Below are 25479 nucleotides of genomic sequence, written 5' to 3'. Positions count from 1 at the left end.
GGCAAACACTGTAAAATTCTGTGTCTACTAAAAGTACAAAAACTAGTCAGGCATGGTGGTGCATGTCTGTAGTCCCAGCTACTCAGGAGGCTGAGGCAGGAGAATCGCTTGAACCTGGGAGGTAGAAGTTGCATTGAGCCAACATCATGCCACTGCATTCCAGGCTGGGCAACAGAGTGAGACTCTGTCTTGTAAATAAACAAACTCCTTACTAATTCAGGATTTGATTCCAGAATTTCATTTTTCTTTTCTCTGAATCATAGAATCTTTCCTTTCTTAGGTTAAAAATGCTGAATTTCCCAGAGGTATATCAAATTTAATTGAAAGCCTCATAGAAGGACAGTTTTTTAAAGAAGCAATTGAGGAGCTTTCCACTTTGCAGGCACATTATATCCCTCCTATATGCCTTCTTCATGCCCTTCTAGAGAACATTCTACAGGTAAGAGCAGCCTTAAGGGTTTATAATCTTTTTTTCAAAGAATGTTAAATGTGAACATTTTCTCATTTTTGTATGTTTACAGTTTATTTTTTTGTTCAGTGTTTTTTTTTCCTTTATTTTACTAATAAATAGTAGGTACTACCCTTAGTACTTTAGCTTATTTTTTCAGGATTTCTAAGATAATTTTGTTTTGGGGAACAAAGTTACCCAGTTTTTCTTATGTCAGTAAAGTATCAAATATAAAATTCAGATTATAGTGATCTAGAGTTACGTTTTATAAATTACTCCATTAGTACATTGATATTTTTTTGTAATATATATAATGAACATACTTTTTGTTTAAAAAAAAGACAAGGTCTCTCAGGCTGGAGTGCAGTGGTGTGATCATGGCCTACTGTGGCCCCAACCTCCTGGGCTCAAGCAATCTCCCTGCCTCAGCCTCCCAAGTACTATAGGATTATAGGTGCATGCTACCATGTCTAGCTAATTTTTAAATTTTTTGTAGAGATAGAGTCTTGCTGTGTTGCCCATGCTGGGAACATACTCAAACTGTGTAAACCAATAGGAGCAAATATTCAAAGATAGCTTTCTAATCATGCCCTTCATGAAGGTGCTAATTTGATAACATAACAGACATAAACTTTATCAGGTATGTTATGTTGGTGATACGTAAGAGTATTACATGAATAGTTTCTTACCTTTAGTTCCTTTCAGGTAACGTTTGAGACCTCTTAAATCTCACTAAAATTGTGAAAAGGAAAATATTTCATCTGCCTTAGATTTCATCTAAGGTAGTGTTAATAGAAGAGTTTAACCAGTGTATAGATAGAGTCGTCCCTTGCTATCACAGGATATTGGTTTTAGTACCTTCATAGATACTGAAATCTGCACATAATCAAGTCCTGCAGTTGGTTCTTCAAAACCCGCACTTCCGAAGGCTTTACATCCTATGAATACTTTATTTTTGAGGGTTTTCTTTTAGAGGTAATTGTAAAATTTTCCCTTACTACTGGGAAAAAAATTTTCCCTTACTACTGAAGGCAACAGAAGATAATTAATTCAATAACCAATAAGATATATTCATATATACCATCCTTTTTGAACTACATGATCTCATCTTGCAACAAGGACAGGAATTACCTTAATTTTACAGATGAGGAAATGAAAACTTTTTACTAGGCTAGGTGCAGTGGCTCAGGCCTGTAATCCTAGCACATCGATAGGTTTCACATCTGCAACTAAAAGTATTTACTTTAAAATTTAGTTTAAAAAAGTATTTAGTAGTAAAAAGAAGTATCTTTTTACTTTTGGAAAAGTTTGTCTAGTGTATTTTGTTGCAAATACAAATTTGTATTGTATTTATTGCAAAACTTATGAAAAGGCAAATCTGTATTGGTCATGTTTTTCAATCCATTTCCTAAAAAAATAAAAAGCAAATGCATGAAACTAAAAGCATTTAGTTGCAGATGTGGAACCTATGGATGTGTATTTAGTTGCAGATGTGGAACCTAAGGATGTGAAGGGTAGGCTGCATTTACTGGAAAATACTCATGTGTAAGTGGACACATGCAGTTAAAACTTGTTGTTCAGGTATCAGCTGTATGTAGAGAGTGCCTCTTTCTCAATTACTGTATTTAATTAGCTAAACATGATACTTCATCTGCTCTCATTTGTCTAAACACATATTTGGCAAGAAAGTTAGGCCAGGGTTACCATTTTGCTTTTAGACTGAATTAGCAAGTGAAATAAATTTTAGCTATAGTATTTTATTTGTTTGTTTATTTTTAAATAATAGGATAACATAGATACATTTTCTGGTCGATACTTTCATATATTGTCAGCTCTTCTTCACCTGCATCCTCCTTGGAAGTCTCCAGCCATGTCAAGATATTATTTAGAGTTGTTTCAGTGTCCAACTTGCATGAAAGGAGCATGGTCTTTAGTAGAAGTGCTTATCAGGTAAGGAATTTACCATGTGACAGCGCTATGTTTCATTGACTAGTTGTTATGCTAAGTATTTTTTTAAGATACTGATGAGAGTATCTTTTTTTTTTTTTTTTTTTTTTTTTGAGACTGAGTTTCACTGTTATTGTCCTGGCTGGAGTGCAATGGTGCAATCTTGGCTCACCACAACCTCTGCCTCCCTGGTTCAAGCGATTCTCCTGCCTCAGCCTCCTGAGTAGCTGGGATTACAAGCATGTGCTACCACGCCAGGCTAATTTTGTGTTTTTAGTAGAGATGAGGTTTCTCCATGTTGGCCAGGCTGGTCTTGAACTTCCAACCTCAGGTGATCCGCCTACCTTGGCCTCCCCAAAGTGCTGAGATTATAGGTGTGAGCCACTGCGCCTAGCCAAAAGAAATATCTCTTTACTTTTGGAAAAGTTTGTCTAGTGTCTTTTGTTGCAAATACAAATATATATTGTATTTATTGCAAAATTTATGAAAAGGCAAATCTATTGCTCATGTTTTTCAATCTGTTTCCTAAAAAAATGAAAAGTGAATACATGAAATGGACTCACTAGGAAGCCAAATCATTATTTTTAACAAAATATAAATTTCCATATGGTTTTTTAAATGAAGAAAATTAATTTATGGAATATGTATATCATCAGCTTTTTGTCATCAAAAGTATAGACATTTGTAACTATGGTATCTATTTTAGGGCTTTAGTTATATTTTTTCAGTTAGCAATTTGAATTTTAAAACAGAACTTAGTATTTCCTAAATATGTCATCTCTTTCATGCTTCTGCACATGCTGTCATCTGCCTAGTCCTTCCTCTTGTCTTTCACATGTTATTGTCTCCAGAAATTCTTTCTGTTTCACCTTCTTTCTCCCTAACAGAAAATGTTTTTCTCTTGCTACTAAAATAACTATATTTGATAGCCCTTATTCTTCTGGGAAGATCTTTTCTTTTTTTGAGACACTCTTGCTCTGTCACCCAGGCGGGAATGCAGTGGCCTGATCTCAGCTCACTACAACCTCTGTCTCCCAGGCTCAAGCAATTCTTATGCCTCAGCCTTCCAAGTAGCTGGAATTACAGGCGTGTGCCTTTACGCCTAGCTAATTTTTGTCTTTTCTTTTTTTTTTTTTAAGTAGAGATGGGGTTTTGCTTGTTGTCCAGTCTGGTCTCGAATTGTTGGTCTCAAGTGATCTGCCTGCCTTGGCCTCCCAAAATGCTGGGATTACAGGAGTGAACCACCACACCAGCCTGGGAAGATTTTTTTTTTTTTAATCCGAGTGTCCAGTTTCAGGAGGTCCATAGTGAAGAGAGAAAGGACACCTGACTAGCCATGCAAAGGCTAGACCTCTGGTTAGCTCTTTGAGATCATAAAGATTCACATTCCATCTTGATTTTGATATATTCGAAGTGAGCTAATCAGTTAGCCAGCATGCATCATTTTTTTCAACAAATGCTTGAATACTTATGGAGAGCCTGGCACTGTACTCTACATTTCAGGGATAAAAAGATCATTAAAATAACAGTTCCTGTACTTTGAAAGTGACTGAGATATAAATATAATACCAGCACAAAAGTACAAGCCCAACAGTATGAGCCCAGCATAGGTATATGATATGAGGAAATAGACTTTATGTGGCTGACATCCTTCATAATTTCCAAATCTATACCTCCCTTTACTGTCAAATGCCTTTATTTTAAAGTTCCCATGGCATAACATAAACTACTGCAGCATCCCATTATGTTAACTACTGCAGCAGCTACTTTATCCATCTTGGGTTTACCTTTTTTCCCTTTAATTTTTCTTCCAACGAACCCCCACTATGCTCTTTTCAAAGTGATCTTGTTGTTTCCAATATTGAAGTACTTCATTGACTCACATATATTGAACTACTTATAGAAGACAGTTCAAATTTCTTAGCAAAATACATAAGACCCTTCATGAGTTAGCCTTTATGTATGTCTCAGTTCTCATCTTCACCACTTTCCTAAATGTGTCCAGTCATTATTTTCCATATCCTAACTTTTGCTCATGTTTTCCTAATTTCCGTTGCCTAGACTGGGGTGCAGTGGCACGATCATGGCTCACTGCAGCCTGAAACTCCCAGGCTCAGGTGATCCTCCCACCTCAGCTTTCTGGATAGCTGGGACTACAGGCGTGTTCCTTCATGCCTGGCTAGTTGTGTATTTTTTGTAGAAATGGGATTTCACCATGTTGTCCAGGCTGGTCTCCAACACCAGAGCTGAAGCTATCTGCCCTCCTCAGCCTCTCAAAGTACTAGGACTAAAGTCATGAGCCACCATGCCTGGCTGCTTTGCTTCACCCTTCCCTTCCCCTCCCTTCCCCTCCCCTCCCCTCTATTTAATATTCAATCTGTTCTATAAGATCCTTCATGCCCACATAGTTAATCAGTCTTTATGAGAACTGTCAGAGATAGAGAATGTTAAGTTTCTCTGTATTATCGAATATTTCAAATACATACAAAAGTAGAGGGACTAGTATCACTTAGCTCATTTATATTGCTACTACTTCCTTAAGCACCTCCCCAGCACCCAAATATTTTGATATGAAATCTGGGTATTTTTGTTTAAAAGTCTATTTTGAAGCTGCCCAAAATCTATCTCCTTGTAGCATCAGTAAATTCATCCAAACATGTTTTAAGCACTTACATTCAAGGCATTATATTAGATATTAAAGATGGAGATATTTAAGACTGAACACCTTTTGTAAGAGGGAAGTGAAAAAAAAAGAAAAAGAAAACCACACTGAGCACCTATCTTAAGAAAGTCGTAGGCCTGATGTGAATGACAAATTTAACTCAAAGGAAAGGATAAGAGTAAGAAAGTGGCAGCTGAGTTGCATTTTAAGGGATAACTATGACTGAGCATGATGGCTCATTCCTGTATTCCCAGCTCTTTGGGAGGCCAGGGTAGGAGGATTTCTTGAATTTGAGACCAGCCTGGGCAACACAGGGAGACTTCATCTCTACAAAATACTTAAAAATTAGCCAGGTAGGCCGGGTGCAGTGGCTCATGCCTGTAATCCCAGCACTTTGGGAAGCAAAGATGGGTGGATCACCTGAGGTCAGGCATTCGAGACCAGCCTAACCAACGTGGTGAAACCCCATCTACCAATTCAAAAAAAAAAAAAATTGGGTAGAACTGTGCTGTCTGACCCAGTAGCCACTAGCCATATCTATTTATATTTAAATTTGATTTAGACTAAGTAATTAAAAATATGGGTCCTCTGGTATACAAGCCACATTTCAAGTGTCTAGTAGAACGTGTACATCATCACAGAAAGTTCAGTTGGAAAGGACTACTCTAGAAGACAGTAAAATAGTGAATTTATAAAACGGTAAAAGAGTAGCCTTAAATAGTCTTCATTTACTAATGAAGAAGTAATCTTGGGTAAGAAAGAGAAGGATTCTGGCCAGTATTGTAAATTGAGAGGTTAGCTGGTCATTTAAATCAAAAGGATTTGATGAAATTTACGATTCTTTGTTTTCACTAATGAGTACAAAGAATCATAAATTTCATCAAAAAGAGTACAAAGAGAGAGTACCTGATAATTGTTAAATATTATAATCAATTGACATTGAGAAATTAGATGTATTTATTAAGAATTAAGTAGTCATGAGATATTTGACATTTAATTTTTGAAGGAATGAATATTAATGAAATTTTGTTGAACTTGCTTTATATTTTAAGAAAATTTTATTAAAATTCCAGCAGTATTCTAGAAGGAGAAATATTTCGTTCACAAGTTACTTAGTGAATTGCTTGTATGTTATAGATTGTTGGGTTCATGTTTTTCAGGTCCTGCCTTTTCAATGAAAGTTTTTGTCATCAGATTTCAGAAAATATTGGCTCTAAGGTGCTCCACCTGACACTGCTCAAATTTTTCTTTAATTTAATTGAAAGTGAAGTACAACATCTGAGTCAAAAGTAAGTTTTAATCACAAAAATCACATTTATCTAAATATCTTTTTTTTTTTGGGAGGGGTGGGGAGACAGAGTCTCTCTCTGTTACCAGGCTGGAATGCAGTGGTGCCATCTTGGCTCACTGTAACCTTCACCTCCCAGGTTCAAGCAAGTCTCCTGCCTCAGCCTCCTGGGTAGCTGGAATTACAGGCATCTGCCACCACGTCTGGCTAATTTTTGTATTTTTTGTAGAGACAGGATTTCACTGTATTGGCCACGCTGGTTTTGAACTCCTGACCTTGTGATCCGCCTACCTTGGCCCCCCAAAGTACTGGGATTACAGGCATGAGCCACCACGCCTGGCCAATTTCTTTTGTTTCTATGCACCATTTTTTAGACTTATTTTACATATATATCTAAAAAGTCACCTTGTTTTCTATTTTAAAGTAGATTTATTTTTAAAACATATTTCCAGATATTCTCAGTGTGAGTGAAGGTTTATGCCCCTTTAAAAAATTTCTTCAGTTCACTTCCTCTATTCATTTGGATAGATAAGAGTGTTTTAATTTTTTAGGATTTAAAAAAAAAATCTTTAGTAATTGAATGCCTAAGTAAAAAACGACACCAATTTTAAACACTGAGTCTACAACAAGTTTTGTTCCTGCTTATTATTAAGCATAAAAATGATTATAATTGTTATAATCTTTATATTTTATGATGTGTTCAAAAATTGGTAGCATTTTTTTAATAGCGATGTCAAATAATTGTCATGATCAAATTGGCATAAAGATATCCTTTTTGTTTATATTTTAATTAGATTGTATGACTGGTCAGATTCTCAGAGTCTGAAAATAACAGGAAAGGCAATGCTTCTTGAAATTTTTTGGTCAGGAAGTGAAACCTCCGGGCTTTTGACCAAACCAGTAAATATGCTTTTGGAATGGACTATATATTCTCACAAGGAAAAATGCAAGTCTAATGATGTAAGTAGGATTAAGTTACAGGTGAATAGTCTATGGAAAAAGCACTTTGAATTATTTACCTTTTCGTCTCTCCTTGGTTCTTTGGATCACTTGAAAAAAGTTAAAATATACCCAAATACATCATTCTTTTCTATTTAGTTTATCTAGTTTTAAGGTAAAAGGCTCTTGGAGACTGGTTGCTTCATGTAGCATGTTTGCATGTAGTAGCTAGCGAGTTATTTGATAGTTACCTGATAGCTATTGCTAAGATCTCTAGTTAGGTACCTTTCTAGATTTTTCCTTTTGTACAATTTGATTAATGAGGAACTTGAGATTTAAAAATAAATGAGTTAATCCGTACAATTTTGGGGGGGGTACTAATAAATATTAATATTTATCAGTATTATTTTAAAACTACCTTTTGGATGTTAAGAGTTACTTTCTGAAATGTTTCTTTATAAGTAGATTTTGCCTGTCATTAGAAATTTAACATATAGTGATTTTAGTATATTATCTATCTCAAGGATAATAGTGTATAGCAACATGCTGTGGCACATTTTGGTTGCCTAACGTATATTAGTCACCTTTTTCCTTTTTAGAATAATTTCCCTTTGGGATTATGTTATATGCTTTTTTGTTTTATTCATTTTTACCCTTTTAATTTTTTTTTCTACTTTTTCTTCTATCTTCTTGAATCTTCTTTTTAGTCTTCATTTTTAATATATGCACTTAATATAAATTACCTATTGAGTACAACTTGACATTCATTTCATAGTTTGATACTTTAGAGTGCTCTATTTTTTTTCAACATATTTTCTTTTTGTATATATATATTTTTATTGCATTTTAGGTTTTGGGGTACATGTAAAGAATATGCAAGATAGTTGCATAGGTACACACGTGGTAGTGTGATTTACTGCCTTCCTCCCCTTCACCTATATCTGGCATTTCTCCCCATGCTATCGCTCCCTAACACCCCACACCCCACTGTCCCTCCCCTATTCCCCCCAACAGACCCCAGTGTGTAGTGCTCCCATCCCTGTGCCCATGAGTTCTCATTGTTCAACACCCGCCTATGAGTGAGAACATGCGGTGTTATTTTCTGTTCTTGTGTGACTTTGCTGAGAATGATGTTCTCCAGGTTCATCCATGTCTCTATAAAGGACACAAACTCATCGTTTTTGATTGCTGCATAATATTCCATGGTGTATATGTGCCACATTTTCCCAGTCCAGTATATCATCGATGGGCATTTGGGTTGGTTCCAGGTCTTTACTATTGTAAACAGTGCTGCAGTGAACATTCGTGTACATGTGTCCTTATAGTAGAACGATTTATAATCCTTTGGATATATACCCAGCAATGGGATTGCTGGGTCAAATGGAATTTCTATTTCTAGGTCCTTGAGGAATCGCCACACTGTCTTCCACAATGATTGAACTAATTTATACTCCCACCAGCAGTGTAAAAGTGTTCCTATTTCACCACATCCTCTCCAGCATCTGTTGTCTCCAGATTTTTTAATGATCGCCATTTTAATTGGCATGAGTTGGTATCTCAATGTAGTTTTGATTTGCATCTCTCTAATGACCGGTGATGATGAGCATTTTTTCATATGATTGTTGGCCTCATATATGTCTTCTTTTGTAAAGTGTCTATTCATATCCTTTGCCCACTTTTGAATGGGCTTGTTTGTTTTTTTCTTGTAAATCCATTTTAGTTCTTTGTAAATTCTGGATATCAGCCCTTTGTCAGATGGGTAAACTGCAAAAAATTTTTCCCATTCTGTTCATTGCTAATTCACTCTAATGACTGTTTCTTTTGCCATACAGAAGCTGTGGAGTTTAATTCAGTCCCATTTGTCTATTTTGGCTTTTGTTGCCAATGCTTTGGTGTTTTAGTCATGAAGTCCTTGCCTACTCCTAGGTCCTGGATGGTTTTGCCTAGATTTTCTTCTAGGGTTTTTATGGTGTTAGGTCTTATGTTTAAGTCTTTAATCCACTTGGAGTTACTTTTAGTGTAAGGTATCAGAAAGGGGTCCAGTTTCTGCTTTCTGCACATAGCTAGCCAGTTTTCCCAACACCATTTATTAAACAGGGAATCCTTTCCCCATTGCTTGTTTTTGTCAGGTTTATCAAAGATTGTATGGTTGTAGATATATTGTGTTGCCTCCAATGCCTCTGTTCTGTTCCATGGTCTATATCTCTGTTTTGGTACCAGTATCATGCTGTTTTGATTACTGTAGCCTTGTAGTATAGTTTGAAGTCCGGTAGTGTGATGCCTCCCACTGTGTTCTTTTTACTAAGGATTGACTTGGCCATGCAGGCTCTCTTTTTCTTCCATATGAAATTTAAAGTGGTTTTTTCCAGTTCTGTGAAGAAGGTCATTGGTAGCTTGATGGGGATAGTGTTGAATCTGTAAATTACTTTGGGCAGTATGCCCATTTTCACAATATTGATTCCTCCTAACCATGAACATGGAATGTTTCTCCATCTGTTCGTATCCTCTCTTATTTCATTGAGCAGTGGTTTGTAGTTCTTCTTGAAGAGGTCCTTTACATTCCCTGTTAGTTGTATTCCCAGGTATTTTATTCTCTCTGTAGCAGTTGTGAATGGCAGTTCATTCTTGATTCGGCTCTCTTTAAGTCTGTTATTGGTGTATAGGAATGCTTGTGATTTTTGCACATTGATTTTGTATCCTGAGACTTTGCTGCAGTTGCTTATCAGTTTCAGGAGATTTTGGGCTGAGATGATGGGGTCTTCTAGATATACTATCATGTCATCTGCAAATAGAGACAATTTGGCTTCCTCCTTTCCTATTTGAATACACTTCATTTCTTTTTCTTGCCTGATTACTCTGGCTAGAACTTCCAGTACTATATTCAATAGGAGTGGTGAGAGAGGGCATCCTTGTCTAGTGCCAGATTTCACAGGGAATGCTTCCAGTTTTTTTCCATTCAGTATGATATTGGCTGTTGGTTTGTCGTAAATAGCTTATATTATTTTGAGATACGTTTCATCAATACCGAGTTTATTGAGTGTTTTTAGCATAAAGGGCTGTTGAATTTTGTCAAAGGCCTTCTCTGCATCAATTGAGATAATCATGTGGTTTTGGTTTTGATTTTGTTGATGTGGTGAATTACGTTTATAGACTTGCGTATGTTGAACCAGCCTTGCATCCCCGGGATGAATCCTACTTGATCATGGTAGATAGGCTTTTTGATGTGCTGTTGCAGTCGGCTAGCCAGTATTTTATTGAAGATTTTTGCATCTCTGTTCATCATGGATATTGGCCTGAGTTTTCTTTTCTTGTTGAGTCTCTGCCGGGTTTTGGTATCAGGATGATGTTGGTCTCATAAAATGATTTGGGAAGGATTCCCTCTTTTCAGATTATTTGGAATAGTTTCAGGAGGTATGGTAGCAGTTCCTCTTTGTGTGTCTGGTAGAATTTGGCTGTGAACCCATCTGGACCTAGGCTTTTTGTGTGTAGTAGGCTCTTAATTTTTGACTAACTTCAGATCTTGTTATTGGTCTATTCATGGTTTTGACTTCTTCCTGGTTTAGGCTTGGGAGGATGCAAGTGTTCAGGAATTTATCCATTTCTTCCAGGATTACTAGTTTATGTGCATAGAGTTGTTTGTAGTATTCTCTGATGATGGTCTGAATTTCTGTGGGATCTGTGGTGATTTCCCCTTTATCGTTTTTTATTGCATCTATTTGGTTATTCTCTTTCTTTCTTTTTTTTTTATTAATCTGGCTAGTGGTCTGTATATTTTGTTGATCTTTTCGAAAAACCAGCTCCTGGATTTACTGATTTTTCGAAGGGTGTTTCATGTCTCTCCTTCAGTTCTGCTCTGATCTTAGTTATTTTTTTTCTTCTGCTAAGTTTTGAGTTTTTTTGATCTTGCTCCTCTAGCTCTTTCAATTTTGACGATAGGGTGTCCATTTTGGATCTCTCCACTCTTCTCATGTGGGCACTTATTGCTATATATTTTCTTCTAGAGACTGCTTTAAATGTGTCCCAGAGATTCTAGTATGTTGTGTCTTCGTTCTCATTGGTTTCGAAGAACTTCTTTATTTCTGCCTTCATTTCATTGTTTATCTAGTCAACATTCAAAAGCCCGTCGTTCAGTTTCCACGAAACTGTGCAGTTCTGAGTTAGTTTCTGAATTCTGAGTTCTAAGTTGATTGCACTGTGGTCTGAGAGACTGTTATAATTTTTTTTCTTTTGCATTTGCTGAGGAGTGATTTACTTTCAATTATTTGGTCCATTTTAGAGCAGGTGTGATGTGGTGCTGAGAAGAATGTATAATCTGTCAATTTGGGGTGGAGAGTTCTGTTAATGTCAATCAGGTTTGCTTGTTCCAGGTCTGAGTTCAAGTCCTGGATATCCTTGTTAATTTTCTGTCTGGTTGATCTGTCTAATATTGACAGTGGAGTGTTAAAGTCTCCCACTATTTAAAGCAGGTCTGGTGGTGACAAAAATCTCTGATTACTTGCTTGTTCTCAAAGGATTTTATTTTTCTTCACTTATGAAGCTTAGTTTGACTGGATATGAAATTCTGGGTTGAAAGTTCTTTTCTTTAAGATTGTCAAATATTGGTCCTTACTCTCTTCTGGCTTGTAGGGTTTCTGCCGAGAGATCTGCTGTGAGTCTGATGGGCTTCCCTTTGTGGGTAACCCGACCTTTCTCTTTGGCTGCCCTTAGCATTTTCTCCTTCATATCAACCCTGGTGAATCTGATGATTATGTGCCTTGGGGTTGCTCCTCTTGAGGAATATCTTTGTGGTGTTCTCTGTATTTCCTGGACTTGTATATTTGCCTGCCTTGCTAGGTTGGGGAAGTTTTCCTGGATAATATCCTGAAGAGTATTTTCCAGCTTGGATGCATTCTCTTCGTGACATTCAGGTTCACTTATCAAACGCAGATTAGGTCTCTTCACATAGTCCCACATTTCCTGGAGACTTTGTTCATTCCTTTTTGTGCTTTTTTTCTCTAATCTTGCCTTCTCGTTTTATTTCATTGAGTTGATCTTCAACCTCTGATATCTTTTCTTCTGCTTGGTGAATTTGGCTGTTGAAACTTGTACATGCTTCACGAAGTTCTCGTGTTGTGTTTTTCAGCTCCATCAATTCACTCATATTCCTCTCTAAGTTGTCCATTCTTGTTATCATTTCCTCAAATCTTTTTTCAAGGTTCTTAGTTTCTTTGCATTGAGTTAGAACATGTTCTTTTAGCTCACAGAAGTTTCTCATTACGCACCTTCTGAAGTCTGATTCTGTCATTTCATCACACTCATTCCCCATTCAGCTTTGTTCCCTTGCTGGTGAGGAGTTGTGATCCCTTGTAGGAGGAGATGTGTTCTGGTTTGAGGTGTTTTCCTCCTTTTTGCTCTGGTTTCTTCCCATCTATGTGGATTTATCCACCTGTCTTCTGTGTAGTTTCTGATTTTCAGATTGGTTCTCTTGAGTGGACGTCCAGGTTGTTGATGATGAAGTTATTTCTGTTTCTTAGTTTTCCTTCTAATAGTCTGGCCCGTCTGCTGTAGGACTGCTGAGGTCCACTCCAGGCCCTGCTTACCTGGGGGTCTCCTGCAGCAGCTGCAGAACAGTAAGGGTTGCTACCAGTTTCTTCTTCTGCTATCTTTGTCCCAGAATGATGCTGGCCAAATGTCAGTCTGATCAGTCTTCTGAGGTGACTCTTTGGATATATGGGGGTTAGGGAGCTTCTTGAGGAGACAGTCTGTTCTTTATAGGAGCTCAAGTGTTGAGCTGTGAGCTCAGTTGTTCATTCAGAGCTGCTAGGCAGGTATGTTTAAGTCTGCTGCAGCAGAACTCATAAACTGCCTTTTCTTCCCCAGGTGCTCTGTCCTGGGGAGTTAGGGCTTTACTTATGAGTATCCGTTGTGCTGCTGCCCTTATTTATTTATTTTTTTCAGGGCTGCCCTGCCCAGCAAGGAGGCAGCCTAGTCTCTGTCTGCCTGCAGAGGCTTTGCTGAGCTGCTGTGGGTTCCACCCTGCTCCCGGCTCCGCCCTGCTGCTGCCTCTGCCCTGCTGTGGTGTGAGCTTCCCTGCAGTCCTGTTTATTATATGGGTGTGGTTAGAACTGCCTCAGGGATGGTGGCCCACCTATGTAATGGCGGACTCTCTCTGTTATGACAGGTTGCCTCAGCAACAGCAGGCTGCCTCAGCAATGGCGGACTACCTCCGTAGGGGTGGAGTGCCTCAGTAATGGCGGACCCCCCTTCCCCACTGAGCTGCACTGTCCTGGGTTCACCTGTGCTTGCTGTGAAACTCTCAACCCCGAGCGTTTCCAATTGCTCTTTTGTTTTTGTGGGGGTGAGTCCCGCCGAGCCTGATCACCTGGCTCCCTGCCTCAGAGCCTTTTTTTTTTTAAGTTGAATGGTTGACTCTCTCCCGGGTGTTCCAGTCACCTGCTGAAAGGGCACGGGGATCTGTGTGATTTTCCATGCGGCGACCCACTGCGCCTACTGAAACAACGGTGCTGCTCGGGAATCTCCTGGCCTGTCTCCCTGTTTCAGACCCATTTAATAAGGTGAATGGGCGAATGTGCCTTCTCGGAGCTCCAATTGCCAGCTTAAAAGGGCAACCAGACCAGTGTATTTTATATGGAGAGCTGCCGCACTGCGGTGCCGGCAAAACAGCCACACTGGAGACCCGTAGGGCTCCTCCACCTGGGAATCTCCTGGTCTTTGGGCAATAAAGATCCGTCTGGAAATGCGGTATCCACTCACCCTCTGTGCTTTCTCTGGGAGCTACAATCCTGAGCTGCTCCTAAAAGGCCATCTTGGATCGAAGAATGACTGAAAACTACCTCAACATATTTTCTATTGTTAATTTAGATTTTTTCATTTGACCCAAGAGATATTTTTAAAGGGTATTGTAAAATTTCAAAATAGATCGGGTTTGTTTGTTTGGCTGTGCTTTTTTTGGTTAATTTCTAATAATGAATTATAGTTAAAGAATGCACCTTATGCGATTTTTGCTTTCTGAAATTTACTGAAGTTCTCTTTTTGGCTCCATATAAGACTAGGAAACAGAATGTGGTTTTTTTTGGATTAGATCAAACTTAATTGTTTTACTCAATCCTTCTGAATCGACTTTGTTGATTTGCTCATCTATTTTAAGTTTCTGCTTTATATATGCTACTGACACCTTATTCATAACTGATATAGCATGACTATTAGTTATGATCCTGTAACTGCCAGTTAGGTAATATCTTTTTCAGGGATCATAAGCATAGTAGTTAAGGTAGAGCTCTGGTGTCAAACTACCATGAAGTCTATTCTGTTTTAATGAAAGTGCCTATGTAGTTTCTTGTCAAATATTTCCTCAGATTCATTTTCTCTTCCCTACTTTTTAAATTACCATTAAACTTATGTTATACCTTTTCTTCACATTCTCTGCATTTTTCACCTTGTCTCCCTCAGCCTTTCTCTCCCTCTTCCTCTTTCTCTCCATCTCCCATTTTCTTTCCTTCTCCCATCTCTCTCTCCCTCCCTCCTTCCCCACACTTCCATGTAGATTTTTTTTCCCCGATACTTGCCACATTCCAATAGTATTTTCATCTAGTGTTTAGTTCATTGGTTTTTTTCTTCAGCTGTATCCAATATGTTGTTAAATATGACCATTATTGTATTTAAAACTTTTGTATTTTTTCTAGTTAATAGACTTTTTAACTATTCCAGACTGCTATGACTTATTTTTATGGTTTCAAGGTTTTCTTTTGTCTTTGAACATGGCAATGACATTTATTACCTATGTTTGATTATTCCATATCTGAAGTCTTTGTGGGTCTGTTTCTGTTGTTGTTTTTGCTATTTCCTTCTCTTGTGCTTTTTTATTTTCTCTTGCAAGGTTATCATTCACTATATGCTTTTTTTTTTTTTTTTTAATTTTTTATTGGATTTTAGGTTTTGGGGTACATGAGCAGAGCATGCAAGACAGTTGCGTAGGTACACACATGGCAGTGTGCTTTGCTTTTCTTCTCCCCTTCACCCACATTTGGCATTTCTCCCCAGGCTATCCCTCCCCACCTCCCCCTCCCACTGGCCCTCCCCTTTTCCCCCCAATAGACCCCAGTGTTTAGTACTCCCCTTTCTGTGTCCATGTGTTCTCATTTTTCATCACCCACCTATGAGTGAGAATATGCGGTGTTTCATTTTCTGTTCTTGTGTCAGTTTGCTGAGGATGATGTTCTCCAGATTCATCCATGTCCCTACAAACGACACGAACTCATCATTTCTGATTGCTGCATAATATTCCATGGTGTATATGTGCCACATTTTTCCAATCCAGTCTATTATCAATGGGCATTTGGGTTGATTCCAGGTCTTTGCTATTGTAAACAGTGCTGCAATGAACATGCGTGTACATGTGTCCTTATAGTAGAACGATTTATAGTCTTTTGGATATATACCCAGTAATGGGATTGCTGGGTCAAATGGAATTTCTATTTCTAAGGCCTTGAGGTATCGCCACACTGTCTTCCACAATGGTTGAACTAATTTACACTCCCACCAACAGTGTAAAAGTGTTTCTTTTTCTCCACATCCTCTCCAGCATCTGTTGTCTCCAGATTTTTTAATGATCGCCATTCTAACTGGCGTGAGATGGTATCTCAATGTGGTTTTGATTTGCATCTCTCTGATGACCAGTGACGATGAGCATTTTTTCATATGATTGTTGGCCTCATATATGTCTTCTTTCGTAAAGTATCTGTTCATATCCTTTGCCCACTTTTGAATGGGCTTGTTTGTTTTTTTCCTGTAAATCTGCTTGAGTTCTTTGTAAATTCTGGATATCAGCCCTTTGTCAGATGGGTAGACTGCGAAAATTTTTTCCCATTCTGTTGGTTGCCGATCCACTCTAGTGACTGTTTCTTTTGCCGTGCAGAAGCTGTGGAGTTTGATTAGGTCCCATTTGTCTATTTTGGCTTTTGTTGCCAATGCTTTTGGTGTTTTGTTCATGAAGTCCTTGCCTACTCCTATGTCCTGGATAGTTTTGCCTAGATTTCCTTCTAGGGTTTTTATGGTGCCAGGTCTTATGTTTAAGTCTTTAATCCATCTGGAGTTAATTTTAGTGTAAGGTGTCAGGAAGGGGTCCAGTTTCTGCTTTCTGCACATGGCTAGCCAGTTTTCCCAACACCATTTGTTAAACATGGAATCCTTGCCCCATTGCTTGTTTTTGTCAGGTTTATCAAAGACTGTATAGTTGTATGTATGTTGTGTTGCCTCCGGTGCCTCTGTTTTGTTCCATTGGTCTATATCTCTGTTTTGGTACCAGTACCATGCTGTTTTGATTACTGTAGCCTTGTAGTATAGTTTGAAATCCGGTAGTGTGATGCCCCCCGCTGTGTTCTTTTTGCTTAGAATTGACTTGGCTATGCGGGCTCTCTTTTGGTTCCATATGAAGTTCATGGTGGTTTTTTCCAGTTCTGTGAAGAAAGTCAATGGTAGCTTGATGGGGATAGCGTTGATTCTGTAAATTACTTTGGGCAGTATAGCCATTTTCACGATACTAATTCTTCCTAACCATGAACATGGAATGTTTCTCCATCTGTTTGTGTCCTCTCTGATTTCATTGAGCAGTGGTTTGTAGTTCTCCTTGAAGAGGTCCCTTACGTTCCTTGTGAGTTGTATTCCAAGGTATTTTGTTCTTTTTGTAGCAATTGCGAATGGCAGTTCGCTCTTGATTTGGCTTTCTTTAAGTCTGTTATTGGTGTAGACGAATGCTTGTGATTTTTGCACATTGATTTTATATCCTGAGACTTTGCTGAAGTTGTTTATCAGTTTCAGGAGTTTTTGGGCTGAGGCGATGGGGTCTTCTAGGTATACTATCATGTCGTCTGCAAATAGAGACAATTTGGCTTCCACCTTTCCTATTTGAATACCCTTTATTTCTTTTTCTTGCCTGATTGCTCTGGCTAGAACTTCCAGTACTATATTGAATAGGAGTGGTGAGAAAGGGCATCCTTGTCTAGTGCCAGATTTCAAAGGGAATGCTTCCAGTTTTTGCCCATTCAGTATGATATTGGCTGTTGGTTTGTCATAAATAGCTTTTATTACTTTGAGATACGTTCCATCGATACCGAGTTTATTGAGGGTTTTTAGCATAAAGGGCTGTTGAATTTTGTCAAATGCCTTCTCTGCGTCAATTGAGATAATCATGTGGTTTTTGTTTTTGGTTCTGTTTATGTGGTGAATTACGTTGATAGACTTGCGTATGTTGAACCAGCCTTGCATCCCCGGGATGAATTCTACTTGATCATGATGAATAAGTTTTTTGATTTGCTGTTGCAATCGGCTTGCCAATATTTTATTGAAGATTTTTGCATCTATGTTCATCATGGATATTGGCCTGAAGTTTTCTTTTCTCGTTGGGTCTCTGCCGGGTTTTGGTATCAGGATGATGTTGGTCTCATAAAATGATTTGGGAAGGATTCCCTCTTTTTGGATTGTTTGAAATAGTTTTAGAAGGAATGGTACCAGCTCCTCCTTGTGCGTCTGGTAGAATTCGGCTGTGAACCCGTCTGGACCTGGGCTTTTTTTGTGAGGTAGGCTCTTAATTGCTGCCTCGACTTCAGACCTTGTTATTGGTCTATTCATAGTTTCAGCTTCCTCCTGGTTTAGGCTTGGGAGGACACAGGAGTCCAGGAATTTATCCATTTCTTCCAGGTTTACTAGTTTATGTGCATATAGTTGTTTGTAATATTCTCTGATGATGGTTTGAATTTCTGTGGAATCTGTGGTGATTTCCCCTTTATCATTTTTTATTGCATCTATTTGGTTGTTCTCTCTTTTATTTTTAATCAATCTGGCTAGTGGTCTGTCTATTTTGTTGATCTTTTCAAAAAACCAGCTCTTGGATTTATTGATTTTTTGAAGGGTTTTTCGTGTCTCAATCTCCTTCAGCTCAGCTCTGATCTTAGTAATTTCTTGTCTTCTGCTGGGTTTTGAGTTTTTTTGATCTTGCTCCTCTAGCTCTTTCAATTTTGACGATAGGGTGTCAATTTTGGATCTCTCCATTCTCCTCATATGGGCACTTTTTGCTATATACTTTCCTCTAGAGACTGCTTTAAATGTGTCCCAGAGGTTCTGGCACGTTGTGTCTTCGTTCTCATTGGTTTCGAAGAACTTCTTTATTTCTGCCTTCATTTCGTTGTTTACCCAGTCAACATTCAAGAGCCAGTTGTTCAGTTTCCATGAAGCTGTGCGGTTCTGGGTCGGTTTCTGAATTCTGAGTTCTAACTTGATTGCACTATGGTCTGAGAGGCTGTTTGTTATGATTTCAGTTGTTTTGCATTTGTTGAGCAGTGCTTTACTTCCAATTATGTGGTCAATTTTAGAGTAGGTGTGATGTGGTGCTGAGAAGAATGTGTATTCTGTGGATTTGGGGTGGAGAGTTCTGTAAATGTCCACCAGGTTTGCTTGCTCCAGGTCTGAGTTCAAGCCCTGGATATCCTTGTTGATTTTCTGTCTGGTTGATCTGTCTAGTATTGACAGTGGAGTGTTAAAGTCTCCCACTATTATTGTGTGGGAGTCTAAGTCCTTTTGTAAGTCATTAAGAACTTGCCTTATGTATCTGGGTGCTCCTGTGTTGGGTCCATATATGTTTAGGATCGTTAGCTCTTCTTGTTGTATCGATCCTTTTACCATTATGTAATGGCCTTCTTTGTCTCTTTTGATCTTTGTTGCTTTAAAGTCTATTTTATCAGAGATGAACTATATGCTTTTAAATTGTGTTTGAAAAGTTATTTGTAGAAAAAATGCATGGTAAAAGCCAGAATATCTTCCCCTATAAAGAATTTCTGTTTAACTTCTTCCAAGTGCCTGGGTATATTACTCATTAAGGACTACTCTAATCCAATGTCTATGTTTGAGGGACTCTAGATAGTCCAATGAGGTAAAGGGCTACATATACATTTAGTTTTGCTTCTGATGTGTGAAGCCCTTAATTTTTTCATTAGGCTTTGGTCATGACTTTTTTTTTTTTAATCTTTTTGTCCTCTGTGCTTCAGAAACCACAGTACTGTATTCTAGCTCCTTCCTTAAAATCAGCAAAAGCCCTCAGTGCCTTGCTTGAGTACCTCACTAAATCTTGGCCAAGCAATTCCTCATAATTTATTGTCTTTTTTTCTGAAATGTTTTGCATATTTCATTTAACATTTTTAGTTTTAGTTTTCTTCTCTAAGTGGGTTCACCTGAGGCCTGGTGCAGTTATGTAATCCCAGCACTTTCATAAACTAAAGTGGAAGGATTGCTTGAGGCCAGGAACCCAAGACCAATCTGTGCAACATAGTGAGACCCCCATCTCTATAAGAGAAAATAAAAAGCTAGGTGCAGTGGTGTGCACATGTATTGGTTTTAACTACTTGCTTGGGAAGCTGTGGTAGGAGGATTGCTTGAGCCCAGGAGTTGGAGGCTGCAGTGAGCTGTGACTGCAACGCTGCATTCCAGCCTGGGTGACAGAGTGAGACCCTGTTTACCTGCCCTCAAAAAAAAGTTCATCTGAATTACCTAGGCCTTCATTAGAAACCGAAGTTCTTGCTGGTTTTTTTAAAAAAATTCTGTTTAGTTGTCTGAGGAAGGCTACAAAAAAGAAAAGTTCTTTTTGAGGTACTAATTTTTTTTTCTGAATCAGCATTAAAAAGGGAAGGTTGCTCAGGAGTGTAGCTAGATTTCTTTGTGATCAAGTAATTCTGTTGTTTAACACCAGGTGAGTAGGCACTTTCTCATGCATGTATCTGATTTAAAAAGAAGTATGATTTTGCAAATTACAGAAATAGAAAATACTCAACTGAAATAGGACTACTGTTTACACCTAATTGCCAGTTGAGTGTAGTACTTCTAAGCTAAAGCTGATAGCCTCTTTATAAATTACCATCTTTTTATTTATTTACTTTTTATACAAATGCAGTCATTAAGGATAGAAAACATTTCTTTATTGTTATAGAACATTTCTTTTTTCATTTATTTGATTACATAAATTAAATTGCTCATTTATAACTGAAAACAATAATAAAACTGATGTTTTCACAATTTTACTAAGTCTTAAAAGGACGATCACAGATAAGAAATTACTTAAGAAACGCTCATGTAAACAGTAACAGATTTATACATATTTAACTTGAAGATTTTTGTGAAAACTTTTAAATAAAAGCAACATATTTGTGAAGCAGTCTGTATTAAATTGTAGCATTGGTTGTAATATGAGAACTGGTTTCAGATTTGGCAAATTATTATTTTATTTAACATTTGTATTGCTTAAATTGATCTAAAACTGCTTTTTAAAAATTGTATTACCTTTCTGAATTTATTCTTGTACTTAATTAAATCTTTTTGGCAGTTTCCAGTTTCAAGAATTCCATGCATGTTCACAGACATCATTTTCAGTACTGTAAAGCATTTGTTTCTTGATTTGCTGAGTTGAAGTATTCAATTTAAGTCATTAGCTAAACAGAAGTCCTCAGTTTATGCTAATATTGTTTTGTCATAATGTCAATCAGCAAGTATTGCAGAGTGGCACAATGGCAGTGAATTTCATTGTCATTAATCTGAGAAAGCTTTGGGCTTTCCTTGGCAAAGAGCAGAGGTGGGCTGTGTCAAGGTTATGGAGGAGGTACAAATTTTATTAGTCCCACTTTTCTTTGAGATATTATTAAGTGCTATTGATAATTCTACAATATACATAGAAATGTAAGCTAGTTAATATTTATAGATAAGAAAGCTGATAAAGAGTTTAAATAACTTATTCAAGGTGTCACAGATTGTTAGGGCAAAGCCTTGACTAGAGGCCAAGTCTCCACTGCAACACACTTTCTTATGTTTCAGTTGCCAGTGTTTAAAACAGGAAGAGGCACCATGTGTGCATTATGTCTGCATCTTTCCAACAGAGTAGTTTGTCACCTATTACAGTGGGATATCATGGAAATCCCTAACCTGGGAGTCAGAAGGCCAAGATGCAAGTTTGTTCTACATTACAGATTAGTCAATTTTTGGAAGATTGCCAATTTTATAAACTAGAAGTTACTTCTACTGGCAGATGATAGAGAACCGTATTAACAGAATGTCTGGTAATAGAGTTCAACATATTAGAAAGGAATTCTAAGGCAAATATATGTCATGTGCAAATCTTGTCTACCTTTTATTTCTTTGTTAATTCTTAGGGTATTCATATTCTTTTCTTTCAGCTTTAACAAATATGTCAGTATTCCAAGAAAGCTGCTTTCCTTTGATGATTTATTTACTATTTTCTTGCTAATCTATTTCTAAAGCTTATATATCCACTATACTGGAAGGAATCATATTGTTTATATATTGTTAAAGTGGCAATGAGTATAATCCATAGCACAGTGTCGTGGCCCTGTTATTGTTAATCAGTGTGATAGTTAAGATTATGGTGTAAAAGGATCTATAAACCTGACTTAAAAGTGTTTTTTTATATAAAAACTTTCTATTATGACTATGTTTTAGTGTGCATGTTTAGCTAATGACATAAAAACAGGAATCACTTTGGCAGGATCTTTTTTATCATAGTAAAAAATCTGTAGTTACTCTGAAAATCTCTTATCTCTCTCTGTTTAAAAACATTAGTAATCAAGGTAAATTTAATATTAAAAATATTAATATCCTATTGTGATTTCAGCTGTATGTACCACATATTTATGTAAGGAAAGAGGGAAAGTCCCAACGATTTAATTTTTTTTTATGTTGTTTTCGATTGATGGAAAGCTAGATTGTGTTTTTATATAACGCTTCATTCTGTGGGCTAACATCCTTCTTTCTTGCCCAAAGTCCTAGAGGCTGGGTGGTCTAAAGTGATGATGATTTACTATACTCTTGAGATGGAGAATACTTTCAGAAATCAACATTTACCAACCTCTTGCTTCTTTCCTGAGTACTGTCTTTGCTGTTACTCAGATATTTGTTACATTGGAAGGAACGTTTTGTGGATGCCTATGTGCATATGGACATAATCAGTTTACTAGTTTATATATTTTCACTGTTCTGTTTTATATTCTCTTGGTAACAGTGAGAAGTAAGGATTAACTAACTTAGTGTGATCAAGCAAGATACTCACTCTACAAAGAATGGAGTTGATTTCCTACAGACTAGCATTAGACCCTAATCCTGCCAGTCATACCAGGGGAGATGTGGATGCTATTGATGTGACCAGACCTGCTGCTAGTTTCCCATGCCATTTAGCTGCAACTGCAAGGCTTAAACTCAACTCTCCTATCAAGGCAGGAGACCCGATGGGATTGACAACCACCTGTGAAGCCTCACCTGCGACGATCTGGCTGGCTGTCTTGGCCTCTGATCATATCAGAAGAAGGGCACTACTTTCTTAATCATGCAGCTTTTAAAAATATCCTCAGCCCCACACTTGAGGGTCTGTTTCTTAGATTCTAACATCTAGCCCTGTAAGAATGCAGTATGCTGCCCCTGCTTTGAAAGGACAACAGAGGACCTACACACATGCTGCTGATCCCGACCGTGGGTTTTCCTTCCATAAACACTGTTCTGGCAAGCTTTGTGTGTGCTGCTGGACCATTTGCTTATGTTTGCACAATAAACCAGAAATAGAATTTTGGTTTTGAAATCATTTCTCTGCTAACTAAAGCTATTAGATATGCAATGATATCCCAATGAAATTTCGAATATACTTATAAGAAATTTGTTGCTGAGGGCTAGAGACACAAATCCAGTAGTCACTGAGGATTCAAAGTACTAGGGGATTTTTTCTCACTAATCCCATATTAGGCATAATATATGCTAGTTTATTGTGTAACTGTATATATATATATATATATATAACTGTAATACACTGAAATATACATAATTTACTGTATAATATATAATATACCGTTTATGAGTGTGATAGTTTATAGTATAAAAGGATATAAGAACCTGATTTGGAAGTGCTTTTTTTATATAAAAACAATATTCTAATCCCTAAAATTCCATATAAACTATGCAGACAAAGTGTGAAAATATTTTAAAAACACCTTTGATTTAAATATAAACAGATGTTCAAAACATTAAAACCAGCTGAAATTCTTATTATTTGTCATCTAGGCTTGTTGTATATGTGAAAACAATCACTAACAGTTGGGTAAAAACATGAGAAAGATTTTAATAAATGTAATAGATTAGATTATGAGTCATATTAGGTCATATTAATAATAGGTCAGATTTCTTGGATCCTTTTATACTATAATCTTAACTATTACACCAGAACAGTATGTTATGTTGTATATTTTGTTATACTTATGTTATTTAAGCATAATATATACCTAATATGGGCTAATGAGAAAGAAATTAGATGGCAGACATAGTTATAATATATTACTCTAGCATATGCCTTTTACCCAACTATTAATTTAGTGATTTTTTTTTCCCTACATATTCAACATGCCTAGATAACAAATAATTAGAACATAAGAATTTCAGCTGGTTTTAATGCTTTGGAAAAAGTGTTCATATTTAAATCAAAAGTGTTTTTAAAATTTTATTTTCATACTTCCTCATCTTCATAGTTTATACTGAATTTTAGAGATTAGAAAAGTACTTTTAAACACTAGGGTAAAGCACATTCACAAGGTTTGTATACCTTGCTCCATTTCTTATAATACTTTAATGATATTTATTATAAAAGTAATCATATAAAATGATGTCTATACTCTTAAAACTGATCTCTACATCTCTAAGTTGGGTAATTGCTATTTGATGTATAATTAAATAATGAAAATTTGCAACAGTATATTATAGCAAATGAATAGTTTGTTTGCTGGAGCTTTTATTCATCAGGTTTCTCTTGTCTTTTTCTGGATAATGTCACATAGAGAAATGTAAAAGATAATTCTGTATATAAATAGTGGGGGTAGGTAAATCTATCTTCTTTTGTAGTCTTATCTTTCCATTTATAAAAATCTACAAAAACCAGGTATTTCCTCATTTTAATGGAATTATTGCCTAACAAACTTGATAGCATCGGATAAAGTTAAGTTTATTCTAAACTGTTCACTTGTGGGTCCTTGGAAAATTTGCTTTATTAACTCTTTCATCGTGTGGGGAAAGGAAGGGGGTGGGGAGAGAGAGGAGAAGTGGGAGAATTAGCTAGGTTTTTTAAGAATATCTTTTATCATTACATAACTTGTATTTCTAAATAGCTATGTTTTGCCCCTCAAAAAGTCTTCAAAATAAGTACTAAAAGATATTCAATATTTTAATATATTTCAGTAACTTTTTTGTATCTTAATGTCAGGTCTTCAAACATGAACTGGCTTACTTATTGGCTGGAATTCTTGGAGCAGCAATAGATTATTGGATCTTCCTTGGTCTTAAGATGGGTAGAAATGTGATGCAACACATGTCTGATGACTTAGGAAGTTATATTTCTCTTTCATGTGATGGTAAGTTTGTCTATGTTCTGTTTTTTTCAGACCCATTCTGGAGATTAGTTTTGAATTTCTTTTTAAGCAGTCTGTAAGCTTTAACATATGTTCATTTGAAGCTTTCCTTAAAATACTTATGGATACATGCACACATAGATACACACACAGAGACAATATAAAGAGGAAGGTTAAAAGTACCTATAATGCTCCTCCACAGATAACCACTGTTAACTTTTTAATGTCTTTCTGGTATTTCTAAGCATAGAAATAGAGTTCATACTATATATATAATTTTGTATCTTATTTTCCTCTAACATTAAAGGAGACTTGCCCCCACATACATTTATTATTCAAATATAATTATTTTGCCAGGTGCAGTGGCTCACGCTTGTAATCCCAACCTGCTTTGAGAGGCTGAGGTGGAAGGATCTCTTGAGACCAGCCTATGCAACATAGCAAGACTCAGTCTTTAAAAAAAAAATTTAAAGATTAACTAGGCATGGTGGTGCATACTGGCCGGTAGTCTCAGCTACTCGGGAGGCTGAGGTGGGAGGATCCCTTGAGCCCAGGAGTCCTAGGCTGCGGGGAGCCCTGATTGTGCCACTGCACTGTAACCTGGGTGACAGAGCGAGACCCTGTCTCTTAAAAGAAACAAACAAGAAAATCTTGCTATTGTTTTTTCCCCATTGAGTATGGTGGTCTAACAAGAAGTGAACATGAATGAAGCAAAAGAAGTAATTTATATGGATAACTTTTTTCACTCTTCCTTTTCTCCCGA

At 37.1% G+C, this 25479-nt stretch overlaps 1 protein-coding gene across 2 annotated transcripts in view; it reads left to right on the top strand.

The window, feature by feature from the left end:
• Positions 1 to 25479, top strand: part of SLF1 (SMC5/6 complex localization factor 1) — a 103884-nt gene that overhangs the window by 59879 nt on the left and 18526 nt on the right. For both annotated transcript variants that reach the window (XM_008991798.5, XM_002744764.6), the window contains exons 11-15: positions 281 to 439; positions 2235 to 2398; positions 6218 to 6346; positions 7140 to 7305; positions 24572 to 24719. In XM_008991798.5, the coding sequence (XP_008990046.3) occupies positions 281 to 439; positions 2235 to 2398; positions 6218 to 6346; positions 7140 to 7305; positions 24572 to 24719 (766 nt within the window). The remainder of the gene's footprint in view (positions 1 to 280; positions 440 to 2234; positions 2399 to 6217; positions 6347 to 7139; positions 7306 to 24571; positions 24720 to 25479) is intronic.

Source organism: Callithrix jacchus, chromosome 2, assembly GCF_049354715.1.
Source record: "Callithrix jacchus isolate 240 chromosome 2, calJac240_pri, whole genome shotgun sequence".
Classification (NCBI taxonomy): Eukaryota; Metazoa; Chordata; class Mammalia; order Primates; family Cebidae; genus Callithrix; species Callithrix jacchus.
This window is presented reverse-complemented; position numbering and strand designations above follow the sequence as displayed.